The sequence below is a fragment of the Manis pentadactyla genome, chromosome 5 (genome assembly GCF_030020395.1).
Source record: "Manis pentadactyla isolate mManPen7 chromosome 5, mManPen7.hap1, whole genome shotgun sequence".
NCBI classification, from domain to species: domain Eukaryota; kingdom Metazoa; phylum Chordata; class Mammalia; order Pholidota; family Manidae; genus Manis; species Manis pentadactyla.
Window position 1 is genome coordinate 152,937,976 of NC_080023.1, and position 18,308 is coordinate 152,956,283.

At 37.5% G+C, this 18,308-nt stretch overlaps 1 protein-coding gene and 1 long non-coding RNA gene across 10 annotated transcripts in view; one reads left to right on the top strand and one right to left on the bottom strand.

The window, feature by feature from the left end:
- Positions 1-18,308, top strand: part of TPX2 (TPX2 microtubule nucleation factor) — an 82,042-nt gene that overhangs the window by 56,409 nt on the left and 7,325 nt on the right. For all 6 annotated transcript variants that reach the window (XM_057502868.1, XM_057502869.1, XM_036924766.2 and 3 more), the window contains 6 exons: positions 4,615-4,743; positions 7,036-7,157; positions 8,145-8,296; positions 9,338-9,509; positions 11,381-11,522; positions 12,189-12,405. In XM_057502868.1, coding sequence (XP_057358851.1) covers positions 4,615-4,743; positions 7,036-7,157; positions 8,145-8,296; positions 9,338-9,509; positions 11,381-11,522; positions 12,189-12,405 — 934 coding nt within the window. The remainder of the gene's footprint in view (positions 1-4,614; positions 4,744-7,035; positions 7,158-8,144; positions 8,297-9,337; positions 9,510-11,380; positions 11,523-12,188; positions 12,406-18,308) is intronic.
- Positions 583-18,308, bottom strand: part of LOC118931855 (uncharacterized) — a 39,990-nt gene continuing 22,264 nt past the window's right edge. For 2 of the 4 annotated variants that reach the window (XR_008997924.1, XR_005032514.2), the window contains exon 4: positions 585-4,643. This is a non-coding gene — a long non-coding RNA (uncharacterized LOC118931855). Of the gene's footprint in view, positions 4,644-18,308 lie in introns of all 4 variants that reach the window. The other 2 variants (XR_008997925.1, XR_008997923.1) reach the window with 2 other exon arrangements.

The following is an 18,308-nucleotide window of genomic DNA, read 5'->3' on the forward strand; positions in this document are numbered from 1 at the left end:
AATATGGGTTGAAATTTTACATTTTTATGAGTATATGACAGATTTTTTTTTTCCTATATATTAGTTGTAAGTAAACTTCATAAGGGCAAGTATCATGTATCCTTAGTGCCTAACAGTGTCTGGCAGGAGAAGCTGAATTAATACTTGATGAATGAGCTAATGGAGGAATGGGTGGGTTAAGCTGCAACCTTGGCGTTAGTGAACTCAGAACATCTAATGTCTTCGAATGTTGCATTTTGCATCAGTAACCTCTTTTTTGATAACAAAAACATGGTGTTTGGGAGCTGTCAGTCTTAACATAAGTTGCCTTCAGATGGGTCTAATTACAAGTATCTATTCAGATTTTTTAAAACTTCCACCATCTAATCATTACTACCCACCCATAGAGTTTACACTGCAGGACTGTTGATTGTTTCATACTTTTATGTCACTTAGAATATCCTCAAGGAAGAGGAATGGCAGAGTATTTATAATATTGTTCAGAAGTGATAAAATTACCTTTTGCAAAGTCTTGTGCAGGCATAAAGGTATCATCTTTTGAGGATGGTATCATACATGTTATCTTAATCTTTTCTGGTAAAGAAGACCATTTTAATCAAAAAATTCTATGAAATCTCAACCAGCTATGTATATATTACAGGAGTCTTAAGAGTTTGCTATAGATTGATTCTATAGTTTCTGTTCCATGTTTAGACTGTGAAGTGAGGCCAATGGAAAAAGAAACTAGTGTCCTATAGATTCCTTCAGAATCCAAGCATGTGTGTGTCTTGGCTTCTCCATTTTGTATAAGCATATGATTACTAAGGTGCTCCTCATCTGGATTCTGGAATGCTTTTTGGAAATGATGGTATGACAGGAAGCCAGTTGCTCTCAGAGTTAGAAGACCTGAATGGTTTTTTTGTTTTGTTTTTAAGGCAGGTACCTCTACCACTCACAACCTCAGTTTACTGAAGATAACTGTATCTCTCAAGCTTATTGTAAGAAAGGGCCAAAAAAGATAATATGTGACAGTACTTCATAAATGATACTGCACTATGAGAATGCATAGTAGGATGTAAAACATCAGTGCCATTCATCTCAGATCTCAGATTTATCTTAGTCCAGTGTTACCTAATCTGGACAGCAGAGAGAATATGAAGGTGTAGATAATCATACAAATTTCCAAATATTTTATTTTCACATAATTTGGATGGATAGGCTAAAAGATGTCCAAAACTTGTTTGACACAGAATAGTTAAGAGTAAACAAGGCCTTAGTCTATAATAATAGTTATTCCATGGAGGTGTTGTTTTACCACAGATACATGTTTTAATTTTTGGAATTTTATCCCCTACCCATTTCTCCCTAAAGATACCCAGCAATTCTTCTCTTCAAAGATAACGTCATTACATGTTGAATTTAATGAATGGTCCAAAATGGTTTTGTCTTCATATACTTTGCCTTCTTTCTAATTTTTATGATTTCCAGTCCATTTAAAAAAATTAATTTTATTGGGGTATAATTTTTTTTTTTTTTTGAGAGGGCATCTCTCATTTATTGATCAAATGGTTGTTAACAACAATAAAATTCTGTATAGGGGACTCAATGCACAATCATTAATCAACCTTATTGGGGTATAATTTGCACACAGTAAAATGTATAGATCTTGAGTACATAGTCTGATTAGTTTTGACAAATATATACTAACATGCAACCACAACATAATCAAAATGTATAGAACATTTCCATCATCACAAAGTTGCCTCATCTCTATCCCATTACAGTCAATTACTGCTTATCTACCTTACTGCTCTCCCTACCTTCTTACTCTGTCACCTCCTACCCAGAAGCAACCATTGTTCTAATTTGTCACCATAGATTAGTTTTTCCTGTCCTAGATATTTTTGTAAATGGAACTTTATAATATATACTTTTATATCTTAACTTCTTTCACTTAGCATGTGCTTTTAAGATTCATCTGTGTCATTGCATATATTAGTATTGTGTTCCTTTTCATGCCTGATAATAAATTCTTTGAATGGATATACCACAATTTATCCATTAACTGATTAATGGACATCTGAATTGCCTCTAGTTTGGGGTTATTATAAATAAAGCTGCTAGGCATTGTTACCATATTTGGGGAGCACCCTCAGCAACCTGTAGGTTTTGCTATAGGTCTTTATGAGGACCTGAGTTTCTCTTCAATAAATACCTAGGAGTGGAATTGCTGGGCCACACTGTTAAGTGTGTGCTTATTAGAAAAAAACCATATTGTTTGCCAAAGTGTACCATTTTACATTCTCACTAGCAATATATGAGTTTTGGTTGCTTCACACCTTACCCAACACTTGGTATTGTCAGTCTTTTTAAAAATATTTCATTGTGTTTTTAATATGCATTTATGACTAATGATGCTGATTACATTTCATGATATATGACCATTCACATATCTCTGTATATGGCTGCTGCTTTCTCAGTCTAGCTTTCTGGAGTCTCCCCTCTGCTTTATGAAGGTAAACGGTCAGCCAAGACTTTGAGTAGTATTTATAACGAAGTTTGAGTGTTCACCCTCTGTGGTTCTCTTGCTTCTGGAGTTTTGTCTCTCAATATCCAGCTGTTTTGTCATCCCAAATGTTTGTCTTCTGACAACTTAAGCTAGTATAACTTTGGGTTTGTACCATTCTACTATATACACAGCGGGGAATACATGTAATAAAAAAAAGCAGCAAACTCAAGTCTTACCTGGCACAGTTATGTCTTTTAAGGGTGGATACCTCACCAGTTTCTGCTTGCTTTTTTGCTGGGCCTCTAGGTCTCCCCTAAACGTGCAAAGTTTAGCAGTCAAGTAGGAATTTGTGCTGTTTTTGCTCAGATTTTGGGTGATGTCTTTTCTGTAGCTCTTTCACTTTCAGAATTTTCCTCCTCCATTTCCAGCTGCTGTTACTGGCTAGATTTAAATCATCTGACAATACCAAGTGTTCAGGAAGTTGTAGAGCAATGCATTCTTACACACTTGCCAGTATAAGCATAAATGGGTACAAGTACTTTGTGTTGTTCTTTTATTGAGGTACATACAATAAAATGCATACATCTTAGTGTACAGCTTGAATTTTGACATATGTATACCCTCATTTAACCATCACCCAGCTCAGGGTATCAAACATTCTCACTAATTTTTCCTTCCTTTCACCCATTCCCCCCAACCCCTACCCTATGGTAACCACCAGTCTGTTCTCTGTGCCTATGAATCTATATCTGTTAGTTTTTTTTTAGTTTCCACATACAAGTGAAATCATACAGTATTTGTCTTTGTCAGACTTCTTCAACTTAACATAATACCCTCTAGGCCCACCCATATTGTCACCAATGGCAAGATTTCATTCTTTTTTATGGCTGAGTAATACTCTGTTGTATATATGCACTGCATCTTTCTTTATCCACTCACCTATTGATGAACATTTAGTTTGCTTCCATATTTTGGCTATTTTAAATAATGCTGAGATAAACATAGGAGTGCAAATATCTTTTCAAATTAGTGATTTCATTTTCTTTGGGTAAATTCCCAGAAGGGGGATTGCTGGATTATGTGGTATTTCTATTTTTAGTTTTTTGAGAAACCTCCAAACTGCTTTTCTGTAGTAGCTGCACCATTTTATGGTACAAACACTTTGGAAAACAACTTTAGTTGGTATAATCAATGTCCTATGACTTTGCAATTTTACAACTTAATATGCTCAACAGCAACATGTACACATCTGCACCAAGAGACACACAAGAATCAACAGTAGGCTGGATAAATAGCAGTACATTCCTACAATGAATGTTATACAGCATTGAAAAGTCAGTGAACTAAAAATACATGAGTCAATGTGATTAACTCTTTCAAACATAATGTTGAGTGAAATAAACCAGACAAAAGAATACTTGGAGTAGTCTGAGTACATCATATAAAGTTTTTGTTGTTGTTATTTGGTGTTTTGTTTACAAACTAATGTGCCATGTATATGGAATGAATGCTTATGTGGTAAAATGATAAGTAAAAGGTAATGACTACTGTAAAACAAGTCAAGACAGCAGTTGCTGCCAGGGTTCTGTTTCTTTGCCTAGATGGTGATTTCATTAGTCTTCACTTAGTAATCATTTAACTTAATTTTTATTTTGTGCATTTTTTTCATATGTGTTATATTTTACAAAGAAGGGGGATGTGCCTAAAAGAACAAGGAGAAAATAAATACCTTAATCAATTTCCAGGAGAGCTGATCTCTAATTTCAAGCTGACAGCAATTAGCTCTGTAGCAGAGTCAAGACATGTCATCTTTTGTTACTTTTACTCTTACCTATAAAAGGAGGGAGTTGTACTAGGTTATTGCCAGTGCCTTTTTAAAGAAAAGAAATCAGCTCTATTGAGGTCTAATTTACAAATATCAATTGCATTTAATTACCAACATTTTATGATGAAATTTTAAAAACTATCAGTAAGATAAGGAGAGAATACATTTTTAAAGTGGGAATAATACCACTAAACTTTCTGTAGCCCCTTTATAGTTTGACATACTTTCGTATTTCTGAGGAACATTTGTATATCTGCAGTAGATAATTCAGATAAATTCTGTCAATTCTTCTAAACCACAGAAAATCTCTTAGACTCTCTGCTCAGAAGGCTGCGGAACAGAAAGAAAAGCACCATGTAAAAATGAAAGCCAAGAGATGTGCTACTCCTGTGACCATCAGTGAAATTCCACCCTCCAAAAAAATGAAAGTGTAAGTAGCCACAGCTTCTGTCAGTTGGCATAGGTTCTACCCCTGTATGTTCCTGATATTGATAGCAAGCAAAATACATAGTGCTTGTTCCGATTTGTATCAGTTATGACTGTATTTTACTGTAAGTAATAGCTTATTCAGCTAGAGTGGTTTAAAGAATAATGATTTATTTTCTTCACAGAAGTTTGCTGTTGACTTTGGTTCAGTGACTGAACAATGCTAGGGCAGCATTTCTGTGAGTCTTAGCTTTTTTTCCCCACACTTGTTGCTCAAGATGGCAGCTCTGTGTTTCTCAGCTGCTTCTTTGTGCTTGTTGCTTCACTGTTACAAAATAGCTGCTGTATCTCTAAGGTATCACATCCATGTTCAAGAGGAGGAGGGTATGGCAAAGGAAGAGGGGCAGTACCCATATCACAAAAGTGAAATATTTTCCAGAAACCCTTTCATATCTCAGTTGCCCAACCGTCATTTGGAGCACCATCACCCCTACCCTGACCCACCCACCCAGATGCAGGAGAGGCTGTCGAAGCAAGTACAATACTGTTGCCTTCATACATTGCTGCTCCAAACAAAATTAGAGTTCTGTTAATAAGAAAGTGGACTAGATATCGGGAAGGCAACTAAGTGTCTGCCATTTGTGAATTTATTGATGAGCAGTTGAATCCCCTTAGACCCTCCTGAACCGTTCGTTACCAGAGAGCTCTTACTTTGACTTCTATTGGTGTTCTCAAAGTTTACCTATTGTAGCCAGGGGCATATATGATCTGATGATACTATTTGACGAATCTTGCAGTTGAAGATGCTTTATATCCTAAAGAATGAAGAAATTTAAGCCACATGTGATAGATTTGAGAGGAGGACAGAGCAGGGTATTCTTTAGGGAATTCAGAGAATATTTTTTGTCCTTTTGAACTCAAGTTCTAACGATAAAAAAAAGCCAGAGAAAGAGGAAGAAGGCAGTCTTCACCAAGCTACTTCTGAAAAGAATGAGTCTTCCCAAGAGACAGCTGAGGGTAGAAATACTGTGTCTTATATACCACCTGTTATGTATGCTTCTTTCCTGAATTTAAACTTTATAAAGTCAATAAAATAAAACTACAAATGATACATCTGCTGCCTGGTACACAGGGAGCTTAGGAAACTCCTTAATCTCTAACCTTGGTCAGGTGAATTGTTTTATGTCCTGGTGGGTGTTCTAGTCTAAAATATCGAGAAAAAATATACTATTAGAGTAAATTAGAAGAACTAAGAAAGGAAAAAGTTAATAAAGGTTCTTTCTACCTAATTTGAAGTTTTTATTTTGCAAAGCTCTCCTCCGGTCTTTACTCAATTAAAATACATATTTCCATAATCAGTGTATAAGTAACCTTTGGGTTCCGTTTTATTCACTTGTCACAGGAGTATTTCATTTTTTTTTCCTGTACTGCTATAAAATCTTCACATATTTCCTCTTTTGATAGATTGTTAATATTCCACCAAATTCTATTTAACCATTTCCTGTTAAAAATGTAGTTTTAAAATTTTCACTATTATCAGTAATCAGTGAGCATCTTTATAGGCAGAGCCTTTTCTTGATTGCTGACAAGATTCATTACTGCTATTGTAAATGTCTCTTCCATATTTCCTTTTGTGAACCGTCTGTTTCTTTTTCTGTTTATCTAGAAGTTGTCTTGGTGAAGTTTTTATTGCTGAGAATGGCTACTCTAAATTGAACTTTTACTATGTGTCAGGTATTTCAGAAATGTCTGATTTAATAGTCACAAATATTCTATGAGGATGAGTATTTATATTTCAAAAACAGGCTCAGAGAGGATAAATAGTTTTCTCAGGCTTACATAGGCAGAAAATGAAATGACACAGTGGGGATTTGAATTCTGGCTGGCTGTACTCCTAAGTCTGTCCTCTTTATTACAGTATGTATTCTATGTATATTAATGGTTTGCCACATTTGTTGCAGGCATTTTCCCATTCTGCTGGTATTTTAATTTTAGTTTTTCTTGTGGCAATAAAAGCTAACTATATAGTCAAATTTGTGAATCTTTTATAGTATCTTCTATCATCTGTTTTATCTGTCTTTTCTGAAAATTCTTCAGTATTTTGGTATAATTGTGCATCTTGATTTTTTTTCATAGTGTTTATCTAAGTCAATATCAATTTATTGAATGCTACTTTATGGTTTGGGTGGTTATTTTATCACAGGCTAAAAATCTAATATATGTAATGTCTTCAGATTATTTTGAATCATTGAACCTTCTTCTTCTCTCCTATTTCCTTTATTGATTTGCCCTTTAGGCAGAAGATTCTGAAGAGTACTGAGGAGCAAGAACTGGAGAAAACAATGAAAATGCAGCAGGAGGTGGTGGAGATGCGGAAAAAGAATGAAGAATTCAAGAAACTTGCTCTCGCAGGAGCAGGTCAGCTTGGTTCTGGTTGAGTGATGTATGAGGAGTGCTTCTCATAATCTTGGTAGGGTTTTTTGAAGTCTCTGAAGCAAAAATGACTTTTTTTCTGTCAGTAGTCAGAATAAAATGATATGTTTATTTAGAAGGCTGGACATGGGTACCATTTATATCCCAATGATCATTCCATAAAGCATTTTACATACACTGGTCCTTTCTTAGAGCATGCTGTTCCTGTCCATCTCTAATTATAGAAGTCACACCCATCTTTTGAGTGCTTTTTCCATGAGGACTTCCCTCATTTCTTCAAGTAGAATTAATTCCTCCCTCCTTTTTCCTCCTAATTCTATTTCTTTGTATTGGAAAAAGATGGGTCTAGGATTGAGACAGAAGATAAAGCAATTGGGCAGGCCAGTTTTTGGTGATTGTTCTCCCATTTTGTCCTAGCAGGAGGAAAAGAAAGCCGAGCAAACCAATCCAGTTGTAGTTATGGAGGAAAAGTATGTCTGAGGAAGCTGAAGGGGTCAGTTCTGCTTTGCTCTGGCATAGAGATGTTATTGGCTTAGTCAGAGCTTCGAAGCTCTGCTTACTGGGTTGAAAGAGCACCCCTGGAGTTTAGAGGGTTTCCCTTTTAGAGATGCTTAGTTAAGTGTGCCTTTAAAGTCAGTTCATAGCTTTTCCTATTACATGTATTCTGGTTACTCTGTGTCTCCAGAGCTGTGACCACATCTGGGAATCTGGGAGAGATGAGATTCTTCTCCCCCGTGCTACCTTTTCACAGCTTGCATCTGACTGAAGGGCGTCAAACCCGATAGTACTCCAGTGGATAAAGCACATGTATTAATGTCCCTGGGGACTGTTTCAAATTTTGGGTTATATAGAAGAGAGTGAACAAAGTTAGATCCATGGTAATAGAAATACTAAAAGGACTGGATAAAAGGCAATTTACTGATGTTCTGTATTCTTAATGTTACTATGTATTTTGTTCTGCTCCTCACTCAGGGAAACCTGTGAAGAAGTCAGTGAGCCAGGTAACCAAATCGGTTGACTTCCACTTCTGCACAGATGAGCGAATCAAACAACATCCTAAGAACCAAGAGGAGTATAAGGAAGTGAACTTTACATCTGAACTGCGAAAGCATCCTCCATCTCCTGTAAGCTGATGGACTAAATGAATAGTCTTGTTATTAATTCAGTGAGGATTTCACATGTAGTATTTATGATCACACTTAATATAGTATAATTGTGAAAAGTATGTTTTTGAGTTACGATAGCTCTATATCCTCACTTTACCCCATATTAGCTGTGTGGTAAACCTCTCTTTCTAGGAAACATCTTCTTACCAAGTTGCTATGAAAGCTGAATCAAGAATGTACATAAACATAGAGTTATATGTGGCAAATTGTAGGCACAGGGTTGTTACAACTTGTGCAGTTAAAAAATTCTTGAAAAAAATCTGTGTCTGAAAAATTATGTATAAAATATAACAGGGTTTATGGGAAAAATGGGTTGGGGCAGACACTCAAATCTTGTGCAGTTTTGTTACCAGAGCACTAACAAAGCCATTAATAATCCTAAATAAAAATTCTAATACTAAGAAATTCTACTTGCATTTGCAGTCAGCATCATTATTTGCTGAAATCAGTCATTTGTAGTCTTATGCCCTGGGTTGTGCTTCTTCCTTCGAGATGTAGGTTCATGAAGAGTTTTGTTTTCAATCAGAGGCCAGGTTTATCAAAATTAATGATCCAAAGAGTAGACTTCCTCATCAGTCACTTTTGGGGAAGACAGATGTAGAGGTTCTGATTAGGCAGCTGCCTGGCCTGGTCTGTACTAAGAAGCCCAACCAGTTTTTTTTAATGGGATTAAGAGTGGGATATCTTTGCAGCTCTTTTACCTTTTAATTCTAAGAATACTTGTGCTTGTTGCTTCCAAACATTAACATGCTTGGGAGAAATCACCTTAAGGGCTATTGCAGAGCAGACAGTTGTTAAGTGCTAGATCCTTTCTCCCTTTTTTAAAAAAATGGGAATAGACTGGTTATATCTCTTCTCAAGAACTGACAAATTTAAGAATAATAGTCTTAGCTTTACATGGGACCTTTTTTTTTGATTGTCTGTGCTGAATATGTGGCTTGGGTAGATCTGAGTTCTTCCATAACACTTTATTTGGGAAACAATTTCTTTCTTTAACAGGCCCGAGTGATTAAGGGATGTACCATTATTAAGCCTTTCAACCTGTCCCAAGGAAAGAAAAGGACATTTGATGAAACATCTTCTACATATGTGCCTCTTGCACAGCAGGTCGAAGCCTTCCACAAACGAACCCCCAACAGATATCACTTGAGGAGCAAGAAGGATGATATTAGTAAGTTTCTTAGCAATATCATAGCTAACTGGAACCTCCCCTAGAATTTCCTTTGCTTACATCTTAAGTACAGATTTGCCTTTAGCTGAAATCCTAACTTTTAAACTAAAGTGTTGCATGTGCCTATATGCAGACAATAAATGTATAGTTAAGCGTTTCCCAAACCACCTAGCTATCTTTCCACTTGTACACATCAACCACCTTGATCCTCCTGGTCAACAATTAGCCAGGGAGAATTAAGGTAACTTGAGAAGTCATTACGTATCAAGGCTTTCTTTGCCATATGCCAGTGTCATAGTATACTCACTTACCTATAGAAAATGAAGACATTTCATTTATTCAAGGTTGTGTGCTTTTATTGAGTGATTCAACACATTTTTTACCAGTATAGTCCAGGTACTATGTTGGGTTTTGAGGGTATAGAAGTGAACAAAATGGACTTGGTGTTACTGAACATTGAGTTTCTAGTTCAACGAGAGAGAGAAAAAGAAATACATCATAACAAATTGTGGTAATTGCTGTGAGTGTGGAGGGAGATATAAGGATCAAGGGAGGTGGAGATAGGTTGAGCATGTCTCTATGCTGAGAAGTCGCTGGCAGAGAAGGAAGTTGATGCAGGAGAGAAAGGACATAACCAGTGAGTAGTCCCTGTGCAGGCAGGTAGCGGAGGGATACTTAGTACAGGTGGGATGATTGTTCTTTGAAAGGAGGATGGAAGAATGAGGAGTGGGTACATACACTGGTGGGTGATGTGGTGATGAACACATGAGAGGATTCTAATCTAATAGCTTCTATATTTATAAAAATAATTACTATAAGAAGAAAGGTAAAGAAAGGAGTTTGAAAAATGGAAGTGGTATAAAATAGTCCAGTGTATGCCTATAGCATTCTGCATAAAGCAGAATCTGGTGGTCTCGCCTTTGAAGGTCTCAGTTTTTTCCGCTCTTGCATAGAAATTGTTTAGTGCTGTGCCGGGTAGCCAGGCGAGTTCCTTTAAGTACAGTATTTCTTAATATTGTTGTTATGTTCTAATAGCTGATTGTCAATTCTGTATTATAAAAATACTGAAGTGTCTTCTTTTATCCTAATGGAAATTTAAATATTAAGCATGACCTTCCAAATTATATGTGACTCTTAGAGTCCGATATACCCTGCTCTTAGAATCTTGGTCCTGGTAAACAGAAAGAAAAATTGTTTTCTTTAATTTTTATTTAAAACTGTACAGTTATAGCTAAATAATGGCTATAGGTATACCTGAAGTCTGGCTTATTTCTAAAATAAGTAATTTGGTTTATCTCTTGCATTGTTATGTGATTCATTCTATATAATTATGAAATTGGCAAGGTTGCTCCTGGCCAGGTAAATCAGTATTTTCAGTGAGTGGTGGTGATGGTCTTATTATTGATGCTTTGACATAGTTTTTTTGCTTTCTCCATTTGACTTTCAGTGAGAAGTGGTCTTAATGTTTTGATTTAGATGCTTTTAGGAAATTCATAAAATTGGGAGTTATTACTTGGTCTTTAGAAAGGCCTTATTTTAAAGCTGGAATAACCAAAAATCTCATATGTCAATAAAACAAGATAGTTGCATTGTTAATAGGCTTGATAGGCTTGTTCAGTTATAAGGAATCCATCAGACTATGGATTTTAAGTTCAGTATATGACAAAAGTTTACCTAAAGGCTGCTTTCATCATATCCCTCAATAAAGAGTAATAAGGAAGAAGGGACTCAGTGTTTCTCAGGTGGACTCATGAGAGCTGAGCTGAGTGGAGGGCCAACTACTCTGTGGTTTGGCATCTCTGGACAGCTGAGCTCTATTCAGGTTGTAACAAGGTCTCAGGGAGCTGGGTGACTGTGATCTCAATTTACAGCGCTGTTACCCTCCAAATCTGCTGTGGCCAAGATTTCTAGAGACCCACAGACTCCTGTGCTACAAACCAAACTGCGTGTAAGGCCTGTGACCTGCAAAAGTACAGTGGATCAGGAGGCCGAGGAGATCGAGAAATTGCAACAGTAAGTCCACTGGCCGTATTCGAGGAAGAATTCTGAGAACTTGCCTACTTTCATTTCAGTTCTGTGAAAGGGACTGTTGTTATTTTTCTTGCCATGGGAATTTATGGTGATTGAATCATGGACTCTGCAGGCCATGCGCTTGCCTCTATGATGAAAGCATTTTAAGTGGGAATATGGAGATGTCCTGGAGTGTAAACTGGCAAAAAACTAATGCAAAGGTTGGGGTGGGAGTATACTTACTTATGATTCCAACTTACTTACTTAAGGTTGTCCTCTGAGGTTGGATTAGGTAGCTTCTAACCTTTTATGGCTACCCAAGGGATTGTCACAGGTATTGTTATCAGTGGAGGAAATTGGAACTTAAAAGTGGGTAGCACTGGAGTTTGTCCTCTGTATCCTTCTTCCAGTCTTTTTTGTATTTCTTTTGAAAAAGAGGAGCTTCCTCTTTGAAGAAAAACCCAATCTTTAGAGTGGTGGGAATGTTAGGACTGTCATTTATTCTTTGCTCTAGAGGTAGAGATAATGGCTATGAATAGAGTCGAAAACTGCCGTGCATGATGGCTAATCTTAATCGTTATTATTTTTCTGTTTTTGGCCTCCTTCATGTGGTTTTCATTTTATTAAAATAATTTTTTTGTGGGTGTCATTTAAACTCTTACCTTACAGATACAAATTCAAAGCACGGGAACTTGATCCCAGAATTCTTGAAGGCGGACCCATCTTGCCCAAGAAACCACCTGTGAAGCCACCTACTCAGCCTGTTGGCTTTGATTTGGAAATTGAGAAGAGAATCCAGGAGCGGGAGTCAAGGAAGAAATCCGAGGATGAACACTTTGAATTTCATTCCAGACCTTGCCCTACCAAGATCCTGGAAGATGTTGTGGTGAGGATGTTTAAGGCTGTGCCTGCTGGCAGAGGTGTCCTGCTCATGACCCAATACCCATCCATCTGCAATTAAATGTTGGAGTAGATACTATGATCAGGCATCATATTTGGAGCTATAGGAGATAAAGAGACATATATTCTTAAAACCAACTCATTTTTAAAGCAGTTTTAAAGGGAACACTTAAATCACTATATAAATGGAAAACCAGTACTCTTTGCCATGAGTAACAATAGTAGTAGTTAATATTTATATAAAGCTAATTATGTGCCAAGTTTTATGCTAAGCTCTTTAGTTTATGTAATAACTTACTTAATTCTCAAAATAACCTTATGAGGTAAACACCATTATCAGTCCAATTACAGCTAGGAAATAGAGAGGTTAAATAACCTGCCCAAGATCACCAACTAGCCAGTGGTGCAGCTGGGTGTGAATCTAGGTACTACGGTTCCAGAGTTTGTACTCTTGTATTAAAATAGAAGAAATTTTGTGGTTCTTAAAAAAGGTCTACATTCCACCCTAACATCCTCTTCTCTATCACCAGTTGAATTCCATTTTTAGAAACACTGATTTAGGAAATTGGTTTGGCAGTTTGTTGTACTTGGAAAGTGCTAGGGTGAAGTGATAAGTGGGGAAGGTGACTTGAGTTCATTAAGAGTTAAGTGAGATCCTAGGGTAGCCTTGTACCAGGTTATCCCTTGTTGAGAATTCTGGGTAAACAGATCAGCAAAGCACTAGGTAAGTAAGGAAGGTGCAACTGAATTGGTATGGCATGCTGAAGGGAGTGTGCCAAATCTAGCTGGTTCTCAGAATCCTCTGGGGATCTTATTACATAAACACATTCCTGGGCCTCACCCCTGGAGTTTTGATTTGTTAGGTGCAGCATAGATTAGAGCTCTGGTGAAGAGCTCAGGGTCTGACACTGAGTGAGCAATCCGGTTGTTAATAGTCATACCTGTCATTTCATTGCATGCTTACATTGTACTGATTGTTTTGTGTAAATTATCTTATTTATTTCTCATAACAACTCTTAAGAGGTGGGTTCTATTTTTATCCCTATTTTTCAGATTAGGAAAGACCTACTTAGAGATGTCCAGTATGCAGAACTAGGATTTGAATCTGTCATCTCCTTAAGCACTATTATTCTGCCCCACAGTGCTAACTGTTATCATTTATTTTGGCAAGTGTGGGGGTTTTCTTTGAGTTTGATGTTGGCAGTTGACAGCTCTCCCTACTAAAATTTCTAGTGATTTCACTTTAGTGCTTTGTTTCTAGAGAAGCAAAGCATAGAAGGAGACATTAGATGTATTCTCTTCACCCTCTTCATTTTGTGGAAAGGGAGGCTTTGGAAGGGAAATGTGTCTTGCTCATAGACACATTTTTAGGTTGGTGGCAAAACTGAATTAGGTCTCTTAACTTCTAGTCTTGGACTCTTGTAGCAGAACAGAAGCAGCTACCTTCAGAGCCCAAATGCTGCCTGTCTGCCACATCATTGCCCTTCCACGTCCCCCAGTGTTAAAGCTCTCTTTCTGTGCGTATTCTGCTGTTTTATTCCGTGTGTTTCTTCTGCTCTCTCACTTGTGGTTGATAGGCGGCAGAGAGACAATGGGGCTGATGAGAGATGGGCTTGGGCAGCAGTGGGCCATGAGGCAGAGATGAAAAAAGGGCTCTTGGGGCAGAGGTGAAGTGATGAAAGCATTGAGCTCAAGGGTGTGAAATGTAAACTTGGTGCCCACATCTAGTGGGGAGCTGAGGCACCACAGAGGTGCATGTGGTGTCCAGGAGGCCAGGGAGTAAATTTAGCAGCGATATTTAAGGGATGACTTGGGGAGACAGCAGGCTTCTTTTTTTTTTAATACTCCCTGAGATAACATTGCTTCACAGTAACATCCTAACTGTTCTGGGACAGGCCTGAGAACTTGTCCCAGGGCACTTGGGGGCATGTCCTGCCTTAGAAAGAATTATATCCCTAACACCGCCACTCTCCATTCTGGGCTCCTTTTCCTACATGCATCATCTGTCCACCACATAGCTTACTTCTAACCACTCATCACCCCTTTAGAGATAAACCTTCCCTGAGCTTCCCATTGAAGCTTCCCATGTTATCTTTTAGCTCCATTCTGTTGGGTATCTTCACTTGTGAAAATCAGGAAATACATTTGGTTCTTGAACAGCAGGGATTTGAACTGAACAGGTCCACTTGTTGCACATTTTTTCAATAAATACTGAAAAATATTTTGGAGGTTTGCAACAATTTGAAAAACATTTTTTTTTCCTCCAGCTTACTTTATTGTAAGAATACATGTGGCACATAAAACATGTTAGTCAACTTTACGTTATCAGTAAGGCTTCTGGTCAGCAGTAGGCTATTAATAGTTAAGTTTTGGGGGAGCCAAAAGTTATACATAGATCTCTGACTGTGTGGGGGGTCAGCACCCCTAACTCCTGTATGTTCAGCGTCAACTATACTTGATTTACTTTTTTACTGTCTCTTTCTCCACTGCGATGTGAACTTCCTGAGAGCAGGGACTGTGTCTATATTGTTCAATTCTGAATCCCCATCACCTGGCCTCACGGCATAGATGCTCTGATACTGGATAGCTGAGTGAATGACAGTACAAGCTGAAACATGGCAGTCCATGTCAAACACTGGGAATTCAAAGCCGGGAGAAAACACAGCCCTCTCTCTCAAAACTTTCGCAACCTAATAGAGCATATTGGCATGTAAATAAAGGACCATAATATTAATCATCACACGTTCATGGAACAATTACTACTTCTTGTAGGTGCTGTGGAGGATGCAAAGGAATGCAAATGGCAATATCCCTGCCCTCTATAAAGAGCTTATAACTAAGAAAAGTTAAAATAACAAACAAGAAGATGTCTCTGTTTCTAGAAACCCAATGTCCTTTTTTTATATCTGATTAAGTCTCCAGTTGGCTTTGACTATGGTAGAGAGGGGTTGTAGATGGGTGGTTGCTGCAAAGTTTTTTTTCATAAGTCACCTTTTCCTTTCCCCCAACTAATTACGAAGATTGATCCTACTTGTAAATATCTCATGGTTTATTTATCAGATTTGCATTGCTCTTCATTCAAAGGGCATATCTCTGCTGGGTGGGTGCAGAGAGAGGAGAAAAATAAGAAAGAGGGATAAATAAGCCCTCATATATTTATTTCCATTATATTATTTCATGAGAAGAAAACAACAGAAATAAAAAACCAAGGCCTAGAAGGCTATCCACTGTGCCCAAGGTCATACAGATTAGAATCGGAGCTGGGCTAGAACCAACCTCTGACTGCTTGCTCAGTATTCTTCCCACTCCCACAAGTCCTGAGTATGTTCAAGCAAGAGACTGCTGTCCACTTGTCCATGTTGTAGAACAATAGGTATTTGTTGTTTTATGGTAAGCATTATTTGAAAAGCCATTTCATGGACTTGAACACTCTAATTACAAGTTCTGCCCTATGGGAATGACCCTGGCTTTTCTTAGAAAACATGTAGGAACTTTCATAGCAGAAGGAGCATTCCCTTTACGGTGATTACCTTGGGAGGGTATAAATTCTTTCCAATGATAGTGTGCAAAGCATTTTGGAAAAGCCACTTGTCTTGGATCCTATGGCACAGTCATTTGGAGCTTTTCAGCAATGCCAAATCTTTGTATTTTAAAGATTAATATCCTTTCAGGAGTAAAGTCATTTGGAACTAAAACTTCTGAGTAGTAGGCCAAGAAAGTAAGAGCTGGAAACAGTTTTGTTTCATTAAAAGTAGAGATTGAGTGACAACCTTGCTTGGCCCCAAACCTGGTTTTGAAAGCCACTCCCAAGAAAGACATTCCACTTGTGTTCTGAACAGTGGCGGCATTGTTAAGATTAAGGAGGAGTCTCCCAAGGTATAAGCTGGAGTCCGAGAGCCTTAGAGTCCAAGGTATAAATTCTGTTATTCATTCTTCAAACATTTACCGAATGGCTTGTATTTGCCAAGGTCTGTGTTAGCTGCTAGGAATTGATAGAATAACAGTCTTCACTCAAAGCACTCGTAGGCGGCTCGGAGATGAACATCTAAACAAGTGCGGTGAAGTTCTGTATATACTATTACTGGGAACTATATACTAGGGAAAGAGGGGTCAGATCTGTAGGTTCTGGGAGTGGAGCAATCTATTAAAAGAGATGCTTCACTGAAGGCTTTAAAAGAAGGGTTAGGTGCTTCCAAGCAGCTGGGGCATTTCAGAGAGAACACAAGCAAAAGTATTGAGATGAGAATCAGTGTTACATTTTGGCAGCTGCCAGTAGTTTATTGTGGTTGGAGGGTGGGAGATGAGGCTGGAGAGTCAGGCAGGGTACCAGATTATGAAGTGCCTTGTACTTTGTGCCAAGGAATCTGTTGTACTGTTGTAGGTAGGCAGTAGGAGCCATTAAAGAATCTTGAGTCAGTAAGTAATATGATCAGATGTGTTTTGGAAAAATAATTCTGACTGTATACAGACGAGAGATTGGAATCTGAAAAACTGTTAGAAGGCTAGGAGAATGGTACAGGCAATAGATGATGTGGCCTATGTATGGCATGGTAGTGAAAAATTACAAATCAGAATAGAGAGCTCGTGAGGCAGCATGTGCCTGTGAGTGTAACAAAGGAGTTACTGAAGATGTCTCAGGCTTGACTTTTTTTTTAAATTGAGCTGGTCATATACATCATTCGAAACAACAACCTAAGAGATACCATTTGGCAGTTAGGATTAATTGCCAGATTTGTGATAGAGCATAGATTTTTTGAGAATCAGGAAATGCTTATGAAACAACTTTCTAAAGTGTTAGTTTTGAATGATGTGCATAGTATGATACATGTAATTCAGTCTGCAAGGATTTGAAATGTTGGCCATGAAGGGAAAAGTTTTCAGAGTAGTTGAATGTATTAGAATTATGAACTATAGAAAATTAAGTGTTTGTTTACTCACAAAGACATGTGAGAATTAAGAGTTTGATGTTATATATACATTTTTAAAACAAAAATATTCTCTATTTCAGCAACTTATCACTTCCCCATCAATATTATATATAAGCACTGTTCTGTGTCAGTAATAAAGATTTATTTTATTCTTTTTGGTGGCTGTGTAATATTCTATTGTGTGGATGTAGCACAGTTTAAGAAAGGATTTAGCTGATTCTTTCATGATAAATAATTGAATTATTTGCAGTTTTTCATTACTGTATTGAAGTATACCTAAAAACAAAACTAACTAGAGATCAAATACAAGAGGTGTAATACTGGGTGGAAGAGTATGACCATTTAAAGATTCAATAGCTAATTCCCAAAGGATGTACCAATTTATGCCCTGTGCCCTTACCCAACTGTACGTAAGTACCCTCTCCTCACACATGCCAACACTGGCGTTAATGGGTCTTCTGAATATTACTCAGTCTCTTAGGTGAAAATACCTTGTTTTAATTTGTATTTTTAAGAATTATTGAGATTGAGCCTCTTGTGTATCTTTGTGAACTATTTGTTCTTATTCTTTACCCATTTATTTGGCAAAGGAAATTCAACTAGCCCTTGCCCAATATTTTTTCCCCTTTGCCTTTTGAGTGTAATGTTTTGAACATAAGTTCTCATTGAGGGCTTTGTGTGGAATAGGTTCAGAGAATGGGCAGTATTGTTCTGATCCTAAACACATTTAGAAGTCTTTTTTATTTTGTTTTTGACAGATTGGGGTATAGACAGAGAAACGATAGAATATTGGCATTTAGTTTGTTCTTTGTTGTGACAAGTGTTTTTTATAAATACCAAAAGACATTTTTACTGAATACACAACTCAAGTTGTGTCCTTGTCATGGCTGTTCTGTCACGACAGGCCACCTTTGGAGTGCTACCTCATACTAGATACGCCTTTGTCTTAAGTTGGGTGAAC